This window comes from Spermophilus citellus (genome assembly GCF_964194105.1).
Source record: "Spermophilus citellus genome assembly, chromosome: 2".
Classification (NCBI taxonomy): domain Eukaryota; kingdom Metazoa; phylum Chordata; class Mammalia; order Rodentia; family Sciuridae; genus Spermophilus; species Spermophilus citellus.
Window position 1 is genome coordinate 134,798,115 of NC_138183.1, and position 17,298 is coordinate 134,815,412.

Genomic DNA, 17,298 nt, shown 5'->3' on the forward strand with positions numbered 1-17,298 from the left:
ATTACCTTGTGTTGTATTGTTGTTGGCCCAATGTTTAAATGGTGTGGTAACTTATCTTCTTAGAGATAGATGATGGAGATGAGATAGGTTGTTTTGTTATGTATACAAGTCATGCTCTGCATAAGGACATGTCGGTCAAAAGATGGACTGGTAAATACAAGGTAGTCCCAAAAGAGTATAATGAAGCTGAAAATTTTCTGTCTCTTAGTCATAGCATTGTAGGTGTTCTGATATCTATCCTAGGACAAAACCTTACTCAATGTCTATGGCAGTGCTGGTGTAAACACACCCACTGTGTGGCTAGTTGTATAAAATATAACACATACTATCATGACAATATGTGATACTTGGTAATAAACAACTATGTTACTGATTTGTGTATTTACTATTTATCATTTTAGACTATATTCCTAATACTTTAAAAGTTATCAGCATATTACAGTGGTGTAGCCACATCAAAGTTTATAGCAGCTCACTTCACAATAGCTAAACTATGGAACCAACCTAGGTGCCCTTAACATATGAATGAATTTTTAAAAAATGCGGTGTGTGTGTGTGTGTGTGTGTGTGTGTGTGAGAGAGAGAGAGAGAGAGAGAGAGAGAGAGAGAGAGAGAGAGAGAGAGAATATTACTCAGCCTTAAAGAAGAATGAAATTATGGTTTGCTGGTGAATAAGTGGAGTTGGAAAAATACCATGCTAAGTGAAATAAGCCAATCCCCATAAATCAAAAGCCGAATGTTTTCTTCCCTGATATGGGGAAGCTAATTCACAATATGGGGGGAGGGACTAGGGAAAAATAGAGTTACTTTAGGTAGAAGGAGGGGAAGGGATATGGGGGTAGGAAAGATAGTAGAATGAATTAGACATTATTACCCTATATACATATATAACTATATGACCGGTGTGATTCTGTATCATATACAACCAGAAGAATGAGAAATTATACTTCATTATGTATAATGAAGTGCATTCTACTATCATGTATAAATAATTAAAAATTTAAAAAAGTTAACTATAGCTGGGCAGCTAATTTTTACTTTCATGTAGAGGAGGTTTTTAAAAATAGAAATAATGTACTAAGTGTAAAAATAAATATTAATAAATTCTCTGGGCATGGTGATGCATGCCTGTAGTCCCAGGATCAAAGCCAGCCTCAGCAATGGCCAGGCACTAAGCAATTCAGTGAGAACCTGTCTCTAAATAAAATGCAAAATAGGGCTGGGGATGTGGCTCAGTGGTTGTGTCCCTGGGTTCAATCCCTAGTACCAAAAAAAAGTGACCTTGGGTAAGCTCTTACCTTTCTCTGTCTTAGATTTCTAGACTTTAAAACAGGGATGCACCATATGTCTCTCTATATATATGTGATGTGCTGCCCAGATCCTTCCTCCAGGGATGAAATACTAGTCCCCTGCAGTTGTTTGGGTCCCTAATGGCTGGTGGCTTCTGGTTGAATTTCTCCAAGGAATTTCCCTTTGCCCAGGGAGCTGTCTGGTTCAAGGTGAGGCCCCCTCTCTGGTGGCAGCCTAGATCCAGTTACTGGTCAGCACTGAAATACAAAGGTCCAGGCTTCTTGGCTCAATTTAGGACTGCTCTGAAGGGGCACCTGAGTTCCATGCCTAAATTTGAGGTTAGGCCTCTGTTGCATCTGTGTCACACTTCAGTTTCTTTTTCTGCTCAGCTCTGCTTCTCTATCTCAAGTGTGGTTCCCTGGAGCACCACCCAGTAAACCTCCTGTGCACAGTCTCTTGAGTCTGTTTCCTGGGATATTTTTACATTACTTTAAGGAGGAATGATAAGTGTAAAGTGTTTAGCTTAAATCTCTGCACACAGTAGGCACTCAGGAAATGGTAGTAATGGTTTACATTTGTTACGTGGCACATTGAGCCACATTAGGAAAATGTTTGATTTTGCAGAAAACATAGAGTTGTTTTTCCCCCCCAATGGCCATTTCTCTTACCAGTCCTCATAAAGCTAAGAATAAAATATAAAAATTTTACCAAATGTGCTATAAAAAGTGTTATGATTGCCTAAATTTCTTTCAACCAATTTCCTAAAAAAGTTCAGGTTGTTCAAGGATAGATGTTTACAGTAAACTTAAAAAAAACTTGCTTATTTCCAAAATTTTCAATAAAGAGGATATGTTCTTTTCAGGCATCCATGGGATGTAGTTAATACTGTGAAAATGAAAAAAAAGATTGTTTTTACATCTTTAACCAATTGACTGAATCTTGATTTAATGTCTGATGGAGGAGTTCTAATAACATTAGTTTTTACATGAGTTTATCTGGATTCTTTTTTCATAAATGTATAAAATTTGCTAATGGAAAATTTTATGATATAGATTATCTTTGCCTTAAATGTGGCAGTTTTTAGTAAGAAAACAACTACAAATTGAGATCACAGAGATCACATGGTCAACAGATGAAACAAAGTAGCCTACAATTTCAGGGGAAAAAACGCTTTTACCTTCTAAACACTGGTCTAATGATTAGAAGGCCAATTTTGTAATTAGGAAGCAATACAATATTCAAATGGTAAAAATAAAACTGGGATTTCTGTTTTATTTTTGTCTTATTTGTGTTGTGAGTAGTTCTTAATTTTAGACATGATTGTGGAACAATTATTTAAAGGGATTATGTGGGAGACCTTTAAAGAGAAATAGTTTGCCCCTGTTCTGCCAGAAATAGTTGAGAGAATTCTCTTGAATGTGTTTTTTAGCTATCACATTCTTAATAGGATAATATTGTTTTAATATTGTCTGAATAACATGTGGAGTTGGTGCCCAAGATTTGAAGCAAGGAGAAAGATTGAAAAAAGATGCGGAGACAGCAACTTTTGTAGGTGATATAATAAAAATAATCTTTAATCCAAGTCAGTTCTTTACCAAACTGACCTTTTTTCCCCTTTCAGATGAGGAGGAAATTCTAGACAAATAGTGTTATTTTCCCACCCTTGGTGACTCTATTGCTGCTTATATGTAGAATAAGTGTTTATGCCTTAATTTTTTGACCTGTTTTATTCTAAATGGAGAAACACATGGGATTCTATGTCTAGAAGGATTCTTGTATTCCAGAGAATTCTGTGCATATAAGCATGTGTACTAGAGGTGTGGATTTTATAGTGTTGCCATTAATCTGAGATACTTGTAAATTATGTCAAGTGTAGGTTAAAAGCTTTATAACCACATGAATTTAGTTCCATGAACACTGGATGTTTGTTTTTGACAATTGGTATTGTCCTCCTCCAAGGTTTTTTCTCTTAATAATCTGAGTGGGCAAGAGACTCTCAGCTGCTAGCATGACTTGATATTCACTGAAAATCAAAATTTCCTGAATTATGCATTCTCTGCAAGAATCTCTTCTTATGAAGACAGCCCTGGCCAATTATAAACACAGAGTGAGTGAGTCTTTCATAGCCAGATTCAGAATGAAGTACAAGCTGATAGGATTCAATCCTGGACAGTTCCTAACCTACAAAGATTGAGGCTCCAGAGAGGTAAGATCTCTTTGTTTGTGGTGGTCATTCTTCTGTTTGACCCTATTAAAAGCCATGAAACAACTGAGTCTTTTTTTTCTATCTTTGATAGAACCACTTTATAGTCTTAAATATTTGTAAGGTGTAAGAAGTAACAAAATTTGGACCGGACTGCAGAGCTTCCTTTGGCAGGTAACTGGCCTCTCTCCCCAAAGAAAACTTTAACAAGAAGAAGGGATATTTTAAAAATAGCCCATTGCAGTTAGTCCTTCATTGTTACAAAAATTGATTTGCTAATTATAATTGTGTTTATGTTTATACCTTGTTTTGCTTTTGCTTTTTTGAAAAGGTTTCAGGAGCCCTGTCTAACTTTGGATTTATTGATTTTATAATCTATTATGGTTAAACAATGAATTTCCTGATATTCTTTGCTAAGAAAATTTGATCTTACTAGTGATTTACTTTAAAAATTAATTTATTTAATAAATATATTAATCTTACATGAAAGGCATTTTTCTAGGCCCATTTTTCTCTATTTTTCCTTAAAATAGAGACGAGCAAGGTGGACAAAATTCCTATTCTCATGCAGTTTACAATTCTATAGCTTTCTTTCTTTAGCAACATCAAAATTTTGTGAGTGGCATTTGTTAATTTACGTATGCTAAATCCTCTTTGAAGGAATACTTGCCTTGGTTCCTCATTTGCTGAATGAGGAGGAATTTGGACTAGGTTCATTTTTAAGGTTCAAAACTTCAAAACTTCATTGGTCTGGGCGTGGTGGCACATGCCTGTAATCCCAGTTGACTGGAAAGGCTGAGGCAGGAGGATCTCGAGTTCAAAGCCAGCCTCAGCAACTTAGTGAGGCCTAAGTAATTCAGTGAGACATTGTCTCTAAATGAAATACAGAAAAGGGCTGGGGATATGGCCCAGTATGGCTCAGTGGTTAAGCACTCCTGGATTCACTCCCCAGTACCAGAGGAAGAAAAAAAAACTTCATTGGAGCCTGGTTTGCAATTAAGCCTTTTGAAGCTCCACTCATCCTCTGTAGATGAATGTAAGTAATACAGGAAGTTTTATAAAATAAAAGTAAATTGTAGGGGAAGAGGTAGGGATAAGGGGGTAAAGGATGTCAGGAGCTACAGAGAGAGCAAATGAGTTAAAGACAAAATATGAAACCCATTCTTCTTAGTAATTAAGAAGACATTGATGATCATGATAGGAACAATTTTAGTGGAGTAATAGATGAAACTGTGATTCCATAGGACAGAAGGACAGAATTAGTGTGACATTGCCTATTCCTGAGAGACTCTTCAGTCTTCAGGTGGTGTTGAAATTGGAATATGTGAGAGCTTAGTGCAGTGACTGCTAAGGAAGGTAGTTAAGACTTTCCTATGCTTGTTTCTGGATGGATGAATTTCCCTGTTTTAAGTTGTTACCTTAACTAGTTTATCTAGCATCTATATTGAAAAGTCAGATAATGAATGATCAAGTACTGTGTTAACATAATTGGAACAGATAATCAGCATAATGAATGGATTTTCAAAATATTGTTTAAGGACCACTTCAGAAAAAAGTTTTTTGCCCAGTAGGTAGAGGAAAAGTGGTATATTTTGTGAAGTGTAAAGAAATTTCTGTATGCTTTTTACTGGTAGAAATTATTTCCTTCAAGAAACGGGGAGGTCAGTGTGGTATACATACTTGTAATCCCAGCAACCCTATAATAAGGCAGGAGAAACTCAAGCTTGAGGCCAGCTTCTGCAAATTATTGAGACCCTAAGCAATTTAACAAGATGCTATCTCAGAATAAGAATGAATAAATAAAAAGGGTTGGGGATGTAGCTCAGTGGAAAAGTGCTTCTGGGTTCAATCCCCAGAAGAGAGGGGTGGGTGGGGGTTGTGCTGATTTATACCTATATCTCTAGTTTACTTTAGAGTTTGAGGCAGGAGGATCTCTTGAGCCTTGGAGGTTGGGCCAGGTTGGCCAATGAAGCAAGACCTTGTTGTTTTAAAAAAGAATGAGAGGCTGGGGATGTATCTCAGTGGTAGAGTACTTGCCTAATTTGTTTAAAGCCATGGGTTTGATCTCCAGCACCACAAAAGAAAATGAAAAAAATAGAGACAGAGAAATGGCAATTTGGCTAATTTACCTCTTAAGGGAAATAAATATCAATGTATTTTATCTAAATGAGTAGGAAATTGAGCAAACTGGTTGATTGACTTAAACTAGTTGTGCTGATCTTTAGAATCTTTGTAATGCCTATGATACAAATTAAGTCTACCTTATTTTAGGATTTCTGACTAATATATGCTATATTCTTCTTTGGAAGCAAAACCAACATAGTGTAGGACAGAGATTTTTTAAGCTGAGGTTCTTGTCTGGGCTCTTCACTGAGCCCATGTTCCCTTTGAAATTGTATGGAATGGTTTGTGTGTGTATGCATTTTTCTGGGAAGGCAATCCATGACCTGAAAAAGTTAAGTACCTCCATACTGGAGAGGAAAAGCAAACGATCGAAGAATGAAAAGGATTTTTTACTTGCCAAAACTTGCTCTGTAGTACTAAGACCTGGGGGAATGTAAAACAGGTATGCTGTTATTTTTCTTCTTGGTTTTGTTGAGTTTTTTTTTTTTTTCTTTTGGTTGGTTTTAAAAGATTTAGACAATTGGCAAGTCAGTTACGTATTAATGTACAGAAAATGTAATAAAATAGGTAGTAAAAAGTTCTGTAGGCCTCACAGGTTTTGCCTTAGGTAACTTTATAATCATTAGTTACAACTCACTGTCAAAAGATATGTGTAGGAATTTATACTATATCCTTAACATCCTTCTTACTGTGTGCAGGAACATGTTTACTGACTTATGTCTGCTATTTAAGGTTTTTTTCTTGCCTACTTTTATGCTCACAGTAACAAAGTATATAGTTATAGTTAAAGAAATTTTAGTCTTTAAAATATTAAAGTGTTGTTTTGTTGCCTCATAAGAGCAATTCATAATCTTTGCTATAACAATAATCTCAATTTAAAGGAAGTAAAGGGCTGGGGATGTGGCTCAAGCGGTAGCGCGCTCGCCTGGCATGCGTGCGGCCCGGGTTCGATCCTCAGCACCACATACCAACAAAGATGTTGTGTCCGCCGAGAACTAAAAAATAAATATTAAAAAAATTCTCTCTCTCTAAAAAAAAAATAAATAAATAAAGGAAGTAAAAAGATGTTTCATGAACAGTTTTGTTGCTTCAAAATACCCATTTCCTTTAGTTTGAACTATTGTTATTGACACTTTTATTAGAAAATCAATCACTGAAGTTTTACCCACCCCAGTGTAATTTCTCCATCTCTTGTGGAGAATAATGTGTGATTTTTTAAAAAAAGTCTTTGCTTGTGAATAAGTATAGTCTTTATTTAATCATGTGGATGACACAATTACAAATTTATCATGTTTAGGTGGCAGAGGGTTAAAATGACAATACGTGCATTTCTAGTATGGCCAGTTTGACAACTACATTTGAAAATCTGTTTCACTGCTTATTTTTTTCTTATACCATGGTTTCCTGCTGTTATAACTTAGCTGTCCTCCCTTCATATTGACTTTATTTTTCATCTGAAATCTTAGACTGATCAAGCCAATGTTTTCTAAACAACATACAATATGTTTATATGTGTAGTTTTTATGCCTTATTTCTATTCCTCCTCATTATATGCTCTGTTTCACTTACAGTCAGTTCAGTTTGAACAGTGATTTTGTGGGGGCAAATTTTGAGAAAATCATTGAGCCTGTGGTGGAATTGCTTGGCCTATGCCTTCATGATTTATTTTGTTTGCTTCCTACTTTGCCATACCAGGGAAGAACTTACTTCTTCCCATTTTCTGAAAGTTGGAGGAGGAACCGGAGGACATTGAAGCAAAAGAAACTTTAATCTCATTCCCAAAGTAGCTTAATAATGACGGGCTTTGATGAAACCACTGGCCCTTATATAGATCTTATTTTCCAAGCCTTTCATTATTTTATTTGCCCTTTTCTGAACTCTACAATTTCCCTCTCTTGTAGCTGGTTCGATGCCCAGAACTGAATGCTGTGCTCCAGCTGTGGCCTCACCGGTGCTGAATAGAGAGGAAGAGCCACCTTCATAGCTTACATGTGATTCCTCTGCTTATACCACCCAATACTGGATTTACTTACTTTGGCAAGATAGCTGCATTGTGCACTGTATTTAATGTTACGTGTACTGTAACCCTGGGTCTTTCTCTGCATTGCTGCCGTTAAACCCCGAATCCTGCCAATCTAAAACTCCTGCCTTTGTTTACCTACCCCTCCCCCATAGACTCCTCATACATTCATCTACAATGAATGTTATCTTTTTTATTCTCTCTTTTCCTTTGACTCTAATCTTAAACTTTGGCAAACTTTCACTCTATCCTTTAAATGGTCAGTTGTCAGCCATCTTATATTTCTCCCTGCTTTGGTAATGGGACATCTTCCAAGTCTTTCTGTGGTTCTTTTCCTTTTGTAGTGCTAAGGACTTGGCACTTGGTAGTGGACTTACTAAACATCCACCTGGCGTTTCTTCCCAAGCCAATACCCATGAACTCCTTTGGTTTGACCCCTTAATGAGTTCTTCTATTCAGACTTTCTTGACTCCTCTTGACCTCTATCCCTATGATTTCATTCAAGTTGGATAGTATTATCTTATAGTTCTTCCTCCAGGAAAGAAATAAAACATAATATCAATATACTGGGGAGATTCTGACATTAAGAAAAGTTATTATTTTAGTTTGAGGATAGTATAGTCTTAAATATGTCTAAGCAAATTCTTTGCCCCAAGATTTTAATTTTGAAACAGCAATTAGAGCTTTAGTTACTGTAAATGTCTAAGATGGGTAAGGTAAAGGAAGAAGAAAGGGAAGCAGGTTTTTTGTGTTGAATAGGTTGTGATTTTCCAAGAAAGCCAAATTGAGGTTTTTGTTGAATTTGGTAGCTGTCTGGAATGGGAGGTATGAGACTTCACTTTTTTCTAGATTCTGAAGTATTATTTTAATCTCAGGTTTAGAGTAAGTTTTGAAGTTAGTTTATTTAGGAATATTGATACAGGCACCCAATCTTTTAATAATGTGTTTTGGTTAATGATTTAGAGTGTGGAATATGTAACCTTTTCTGATTTACTATGGGTAATAAGAATTGGAAGGTCTCTCTATATGTCCTTTTTATTGATTTCTAAGCTCTTTCAAGTTTAGCTAAATTCCAATGTTTGTTTCTGGTAGCAGCAAGCCTATATTTGAGTTTTTCCTTTTTTTTTTTTAAACCCTACTTTAGTCAATGTGTCCTGTTTAAACAGCCTCTCTTGGATTTGTGGTCTTTTTTGAACTCAGAAGTTATTGCTTATGTTTATTTGTATCTTGAGAGAGTTAAAATCAATTTGGAAATCTTTTGAATATACTATCACATGGATTTAGAAGTTACCAAACATCTTACCTGCAGGCACCTGATAGATATTTTACATATCAGCATATTGCCTTATTATAAAAGTGTATTCCAAATGTACACTACAAGTAAGAGATGGCAAGATCTGTTAGTCTTTTTTGGTGAACTATAAAATATATCCCCTGACTCTTCTTCCATATCTATAATGATTGGATAGTGTTGGTTTCATTATTCATAGTTACATATGAAGCTAGGCAAATTTTTAAGCTAAACTTGGTGGTTTCAAAGATTAAGAGTCTTTTCTGTGGTTTCCCACCATGTATATTATCAAACATTGGTGGCTTTGTTTATGCCTGTGTCACTTCCTATTAAGTGTGGGACCTTTCTTCAAAAGAACCTTAGTTTTACTTCTTTACTTCTAGACCAGCCCTTACGGTCAGAGCTAACTGGGCTTTTTTGTGTCTTGAATGCTTTTTCCAGGCAGCCAATAAGAAGTGAGCAGTGGCATGGTTTCCATCTCCATTTATGGCCTTGAAAGGGTGAAGGGACAGTGTTGGGACTCTCCATTTACGGTCCTTGGAAGAGTTGAAAAGAGTGGTTGGGGTGTTCTTGGAGGCAGAAACTAGACATTGTGAGATAAAAATAATTTGGCAGGGGATGTTTGCAATTCAAATTCCAATCCCTGCAAGGAGGGCAGAGAGTGCTGGGAAAGGGGAGCATGTAGAAAGTCAAAAGAAATTTGCTGCAGCATTTGTATTGTAAGGTTTGCCCATGACATACGTTTCCCAAACTCATGTTTCTGATATGTTTCTCTAAGTTTTGTCTTATGTGGTTGTGACTATCCTTTATGAAAAGAAAGAAGAAATGCTTTTAAAAAGGGTATATTATTGGAAACCTCACTTCTCTAAGGCATCATATGAGACAACAGAAGAGAGCTGAAGAAAGAGAGAATGGGACAGGCGTTTGTGCAGGGGGTAGACTGGCTGGCTTTAATGTGGGTGACTAATTATTGTTCTGTTAATGTCTGGGAAGACCATCATATGTGTCATGTTTTCATTATACCTTTTGCCTATCTGGATTTCTGGCTCCAAGTGACAGAGTATTTGTAGCTTGTCAACTGTGATTTAAAGATAATAAACTTTCACGGCGGCTCTATAAAGATTATCAGGAATTGTTTTAGTTTGGTGAGGATAGGTGATACACATTGGCGTGTGGAAAGTAATCTCATCCTTTGGAATAAATTTATAATCTTGCTAATGCATATAAATTAAGTCAGAGGTCAACTGGTTCTGTTCAGTTGAATGAAACCCAGTATAGTATAAGGGAGATTAGAAGGAACAAAAGAGAAGCAAAGATGGAATAGAGCCTGAATGTGAGTAAATTTGGAAGATGGGACTAAGTCCATGATTTATCCTTTGAAATATCATATAAGATAGCATAAGATGAACCATTAAACTCAGGAAACTGGGCTAATCATCAGAAATATACATTAACAATAAAGACCATGGAAAAAATTGAAGGATTGTACAAGATAATGAAGTTATCCAGGTTTTATCTGTGGACTTGCATAATGATATTTATTTGCTCTGTGGCATGTAGCAGAAAAAGAAATGAAGTAAACCTCCTACTTTGCCCTCCACCCAGAAGGAAAAAAAAAAAAAGCTATTGGTTTTGTTTGTTGGTTTGTTTAGCTAGCAGTTTGAGTTGGTAGATTAGTAAATTGTCTAGTTTTAGCTACAGGTATTAGTGTTCTTGATCATTGATGTCTGAGACTGCAAATTGTGGCACTATTGATTTGACTTCTGTTTGAACTTTTAGCAGCTACCACAAAGACACAGTGAGTTAGTAAGGAATATAGATTATGTAAATAGTATGTTTTATTAGTTAATTTATTTAGGCAATTGTTTTTACCCTGTCTTCCTTCTTAAGAGTAAGGAAGGTATTCTTTGCTTTGGGAAATTCTTCTTTCTGTCCTCCTTTTCTCACACTTTCCAAATTCTGGGCACCATAGCAGCTCTCTCTCTCTTCTGTGGCAGGTGTGCATCCTATTGGCTGGCTGGTATTTCTTGTTTTTTCCCCCCTTATTCTTTTTAAACAGGGGAGGGGGTATAAAAATATGTGTATGGGGTACATGCAATAATGTTGTAATGTTTCTTGTTGTTAATGGATAATTAATTGCAAAATAATTTGTTTGAATTATAACGTGTTTGAGTAAATGCTAAATTAGTATTTTTTCTAATATAATAATGAATTTGAAATCTAGCATTCCTGTAACAATGTGTCTCTGTTTGTCTGTCTGTGTCTGTCTAATAGTAATTAATATCTGTGGTCCGTACCTGGAAGAGGAAGTACAGCTTTAAAGGAATAACAAAAGACTTTGTGTCTTAGACCCTTCGCAGGTGTTACAGTCGGGTGAAAGAACATGGTGTTGGGAAAAGAAAGAGCAGTTACACATTTGAACAGTTGGAACAGGTGTTTGGTCAGGGAGGATGGGATGCTCAGCCCTGCCAGCCTGTACTTATTAACAGTAGTGGCTTGTACCAGGAGCTGGAATCAGATGGCAGCACAATGGAGGACTATTCACAGGAGGACTGGGGAAATCACAGTCAGGATCTCCATGGCTATCCAACAGATCAGGAATTGGGTAAGAAAGCTAAAATATATGATATCCTTATGTGTATTTATCTACCTGCTATTTGTACTGGTATTTATTGTCATCTGTGATGTCTTCTGCTGTTTCTAGGGTCAGCACAAAGCACATGTCACCAGTTTATTTGGGTCAATGTGGGCATCTTTGGTGTAGGTTTCAACTGCCAACGAGTGCTTTCATGATTTGAGTACCACCCTGATTCCTAAAGATAGAAGAATTCCTAATTCTGAGCCACACAAGGAGGCTCAGTGACAGAATCCTATGAAATTTAATACTCTGAACCTTCTAATTCTAAGATTCTAGTTCTAAGATGCTAAGAGTATTGGCTCTTGTCCTAAGTGCTTTAAGTGAATCTATCTTTTCCTTCCTTCATTCCAAATACTTTTTCTTTTCTATCTCTGATATGGGAAAGAGTCTTCCTAGACTTTATACACTGAACAAAAAATGAGTGAAAGCCTTGACTTTTACTAAAAAGACTGATATCTGAGCCATGTCAGTGATCATTCTCCTTCAAACCTCCTGAGGTATCCTGTTCCAACAATAGCTGAAATGTTTTATATACAGTGAAAGCATTCAAAATGGAAGATGCAATTCCTGGCCATCAAATCTAAATTTGTGTGACCTAATTAAGAGTATATGTGTCAGACAGGTGTGATGGTGTACGCCTGTAATCCCAGTGGCTCGGGAGGCTAAGGCAGGAGGATCCCGAGTTCAAAGCCAGCCTCAGCAATAGCAAGGCTCTAAGCAACACAGTGAGACCCTGTCTCTAAATGAAATACAGAAAAGGGCCTGGGGATGTGGCTCAGTCGTTGAGTGGCCCTGAGTTTAATCCCCAGTACCAAAAAAATACACACACACACATACATATGTCATTTTTTTTTTTTTGCATTCAGTGCTCCAATTTTTATTTTCATAATTTGGAAGTACTGATCAGTTTTTTTCTATAGCCATTGCACATTAAAGAACAGATTGTATAATGGACTTTCACTTTTAAGCAAATCTTCTTCTGCAGTGAGGTACTAAGGCAATCCCAAGGAAGTATATGTAGGATTGGCAGTAAAAATGTGTTTTTCTAGCTTAAGGTAAAAGTCTGTAGGCCCTGGTTTGTTTTTTACAGAATACCTGATGATAGAGAAATGCTCATTCAAAAAAAAAAAAAGGCTTAACTTAATGTATTTCTTTCTTTTTTTTTTTTAAGGTGAACACAATGCCTTTATTTTATTTATTTATTTTTATGTGGTACTGAGGATCAAACCCAGTGCCTCATACATGCTAGGCAAGTGCTCTACCACTGAGCTATAACCCTAGCCCCATTAATATATTTCTTACAAGTGCTGTTTTTAAACAATCTCAGATATTGGAAGAAAGAAGAAAGAAACTATGAAACTGTCAGACTAACAGTGTATAAGGGACTTAAAGATAAGAAGGACAGATGCTAAGTGATCACTGCCTCTTAATTTTACAAAAATTATAAGGTCTAAATTACTTTGGCATCTCATAACACTGGTTGTGCCACAGATTTGAAGTCACCAAAACCTTTAGTGGCAGGGAGGATCATGCAGAATACACTGATTCTGATGTTGGGGTAATAATTGCTCTGTAAAACCCACATAGAAAATCTAAATAGAACAGAATTATTTTCATTCTTGTTCTTTTAAAATCATGTTTGCAGTGAAATTAAGCTTTAAGCTCTTAGCTAGAAATCCACTGGTGACCTTGAAGAATTTTATACTTGTAGAGCTGGTTTCTGATCTTGCATATAAATGTATGCATCTCATTATATAACAGATATATTTATAAAGCTGGCTTTGGACAGTGTTGGATACTAGTATTAAGGCCTGGTATTGTAAAGTATGGAAATAATAGGAAATACTTAACTATATAAATGTATGTAGATAAAACTGGAAACTATAATTTGTTTTAAATCTTTACTTTTCAGATGAAATACCTGTCACAAAGAGAACATTAAAAATAAAACAAGAGTCTTCTGAAGAAGCACAGTAAGTAACTGCTTTCCTCATAGTGTGTCTGCCTAAGGTTAATGACCTTGGGGAGGGAGGGTCAGTAAGAAATTAGACATGCTCTGGAAGTACAGCTACACCACACTATGTTTGTCCCATCCTCTCTCAGCTTAGCTTCAGTTTTCCAGTGGTGAACTGAAATGTTGAGAATTTCATATACCACAAGAAGGAATAAATGTGTTACTTGAAAATAAATAGGTTGATGGTAGTTGCCTATGTATGGATGTGAATATCTAGATATTCAAGGACTGGAGTTTATTTGGGTTTAGGTAAAATGACAGGAGGCCAAAGTTACACTTAACTTCCTTATAGTATTACAGTTTGGGGATCAAAAAGCAAATTCTTGGGGCTAGGGATGTGGCTCAAGTGGTAGCGCGCTCTCCTGGCATGCGTGAGGCCCGGGTTCGATCCTCAGCACCACATACAAACAAAGATGTTGTGTCCGCTGAAAACTGAAAAATAAATAAATAAATATTAAAAAAATTCTTAAAAAAAAAAAAAAATTCTGGGGCTGGGGATGTGGCTCAAGCGGTAGTGCACTTGCCTGGCATGCGTGCTGCCCAGGTTCGATCCTCAGCACACATACAAACAAAGATGTTGTGTCTGCCGAAAACTAATAAATAAATATTGAAATTCTCTCTCTCTCTCTCTCTCTCTCTCTCTCTCTCTCTCTCTCTCTCTCTCTTTAAAAAAAAAAAAAAAACAAATTCTTAGATTACTATACATTTGGAAAAGAAGTAGCTACTGGAGGAAGGACTGAAAAAGTCTGAGGACAATGTCCACCACTGGTTCTAATTATTATTCTTTCTCCTGAGAGTTTAGCATCATCTGTTATGTTGTTGGGGTGGTGGTTGTTGTTCTTCTTCTCCTCCTTCTCCATCTGGGTATCAAACCCAGGGCTTCACACATGCTAGGTAAGCACTGTACCACTGAGCTATGTCCCGATCTCCTCATCTCTTATGTTCACAGTTTGATCTTTCTTTTTTGCTTGCTTTCTTGCTTTCTCCTTCTTTCCTTTCCTTCTTTCTTTCTTTTTACTGGGGATTGAATCCAGGGGCCCTTAACCTCTGAGTCACATTCTTAGCCCTTTATATATTTTATTTTGATACAGGGTCTCACTGAGTTGCTTAGGGCCTTGCAAAGTTGCTGACACTGGCTTTGAACTTGTGATCCTCCTGCCTCAGCCTCCTGAGCTGCTGGTATTAGAGGCATATGCCACCACACCTGGCTCACAGTTCTTTCTTAATATCTTTGAGTAGGTTTCTGATTAAGTCTATTGAAGAGTATAGGTTAAAAGTTAAAATTTAGGGAGCAAGTAAAAAACATCATTCATTTTTCCACCGGTAACATTGAAGCATTTATAGAACCCACTTGTTCTTCTATGTTTGATTCACACATTATGGTCTTCATGTTTAAGAATAGTGGAGAAAAGGACAAAGAGGCAAGATAAAAGGATTGCTAGATAACAAGCATTTAACAAACCATCATCACCACCATCACCATCATCACCCCCATCACCCTTTTGCAGACACTCATTTCTTTGTCAGAGTATGTCTTTGAAATAAAAGAATTCCCAGTGTCATCTGATTTTATGTCTGGGAAGAGGATAAGCATTCAGGGATCAGAGGTGTTTCCCAAAATTGTAACCATTATTCTGGTCCTCAAAAAAGAAGAATATATGAGGCTTGGGTTGGATAGCTCAGTGATAGAGCACTTGCCTAGCACATGTGAGGCAAAAGAAGAAGAAGTATATAATGCAAAAAGTAAGTTTAAAGACTTCTCCTGTTAGGAGTTAATTCCTTCAAACCTGTCTTCTCCAAAAGAAGTTGATGTAACTGTCTGTGAACTCAAAACTTCACAGAATTGGTGTTACCAACCTCAAACCACTTGAACTTTTCTGGTGGTTGTAACTTCAGAAAGCAGGAAATGTAACATATTTTCCAGGAACTATTTAAATTACAGGGTCTGATTTTCATGGTGTTCTCTCACTTTGAGACTGATATGAGCCTTGAACTCAGATCAGCTTTGGGCTCAGGTTAGCAGGACTAGAAACTTGACAGGCTGTGGCTGTCTCTAGCCTATGCTACTCTTTCTCCGGGTTCAGCTTAATGTATGTTTGGGGGGTTCTGAAGAGCTTCCTAGTGGGCCATTATTTCCCAGTACAGTAGTTTCTTCAGAACTGTTCTTTGCAGTGTCTGACTGTACCATTAATAATGTAGGGCTAAGAGAGTGCTGAATAAAATAACTATAATTAGGCAGTGGAGTTTTGTTCTCTGTAGGTATATGTGGGATTAGCTGAACTAACTGATAATACCTATAGTAAAATACATCATCCTTCATCCATGAAACATCTCCTAATGTCATTTGTTCAACACATATCTTGCCTACTGAATGTTAGGCATTGAAGTACATCTGTGAGCAAAATGTACAAAAAAAACTTGGCACCCCATCCCAACTCCTTCATGGAGTCTGCCTTGATCAATAAATCATTTCAAGAGGACAAGGAAATGTGGTAGCTATGAAAGAAAGTTTTCCTTTAAAGTGTTGACCCATGCAAAAATATAGTCCAGTATCTTAGCCTCACAAGCACCACAGTCAAAAATATTAAAAAAGTGGTCAAGTGCCTTCATGTCCCCTGAGAAGAGATAGATGTCCCAGGAATGCAGTGATTTCATCTAGATGGCCATCCTGATGCTTGAGAAGCTTTCAAGACAAACAAAAGGGTGGAGAGTAAGTTCAGGACAGTCCTAGGCCCAAGAAGCAGCTGATAACAGAATATTAGTTCTTGTCATCTTGTGAAGAAAGTCCAGGGGAGCGAGGAGACAGGCAATGGCTATCTGAACCTTCCCGAGAATGTTCTTGAAGCTCTTCCCCTAGAAGGCATGAGAATTTAATAGGAAAGTCTCAAGGCTTTGTCTTCTTTCATGATCTCCTTCCCAGAAGTTGATAGCAAATCCACCTTTCATGCCTTTGTTTAATTGTGAATGTGGCAGTTCAATGTTTTTGTATGTTAAATCTGTCAGTGATGTAGAGTATAATAGTTTGGTGCCAAGTTATATTTAACAGACCAGTCTTCCAATATCAAAGTTATTAGAAACAAACTCATAATTTATTTATGAGTATGTGTGTGTGCGTGTGTAACTACAAGAAGTATCAGTTAACAGATTACATGATTAAGTGGTCTGTAAAACAAAAATTTACTGGCATTTTCTATCCTACTCTGTTAACTATACATGTCAAAACTGAAATACTTTCTATATTTTTGCCTCCCTTTATAAAGGGTTTTCTAGAATAGTATCAGTTCATCTTAAACCTTTTTCTTTTAAAACATAAGCCTAGTGTGAACCTTTTTCATCTGAATTCTCAGATTTTAATGTGTTAACTAGGCAGTTCTTTTAATTATTACAGAAAATGTTTTGTTTTTATATCAGGTTAGTCATAATCAATTGTATGTTTTCCTACAGTTCACATACATGGGCCAAAATTATTGAACTTGGAGAATTTCTAAGTTAGAAATTAAATTGTTAAATATTTTGAGGGACACTGGATGCTTTTCTGGATAAAGCATCTTTCACCTTCTTTTGGCACTTAGATCTGAAGGCCATCATAGGCATTATAACAGTCACTTAAAAAAAAAAACATGATCCTTGGATTTATGAAATCCCAGGGTCTTTATTAATATTTAAGTTTTGCTACAACAAGACTTTAGAAAGTAAATGGAAAGCATTTTACCATAAT

General features: G+C 36.5%; 1 protein-coding gene across 10 annotated transcripts in view; it reads left to right on the plus strand.

Moving 5' to 3' along the window:
- MSANTD2 (Myb/SANT DNA binding domain containing 2) overlaps positions 1 to 17,298 on the plus strand; it is a 35,842-nt gene that overhangs the window by 16,111 nt on the left and 2,433 nt on the right. The window contains exons 1-4 of one of the 10 annotated variants that reach the window (XM_081267390.1): positions 1,914 to 3,667; positions 7,519 to 7,608; positions 11,434 to 11,533; positions 13,479 to 13,539. In XM_081267390.1, coding sequence (XP_081123516.1) covers positions 11,458 to 11,533; positions 13,479 to 13,539 — 137 coding nt within the window. In that variant the 5' untranslated portion in view covers positions 1,914 to 3,667; positions 7,519 to 7,608; positions 11,434 to 11,457. Of the gene's footprint in view, positions 1 to 1,913; positions 3,668 to 7,518; positions 11,534 to 13,478; positions 13,540 to 17,298 lie in introns of those variants that run through there. The other 9 variants (XM_081267387.1, XM_081267389.1, XM_081267386.1 and 6 more) reach the window with 9 other exon arrangements.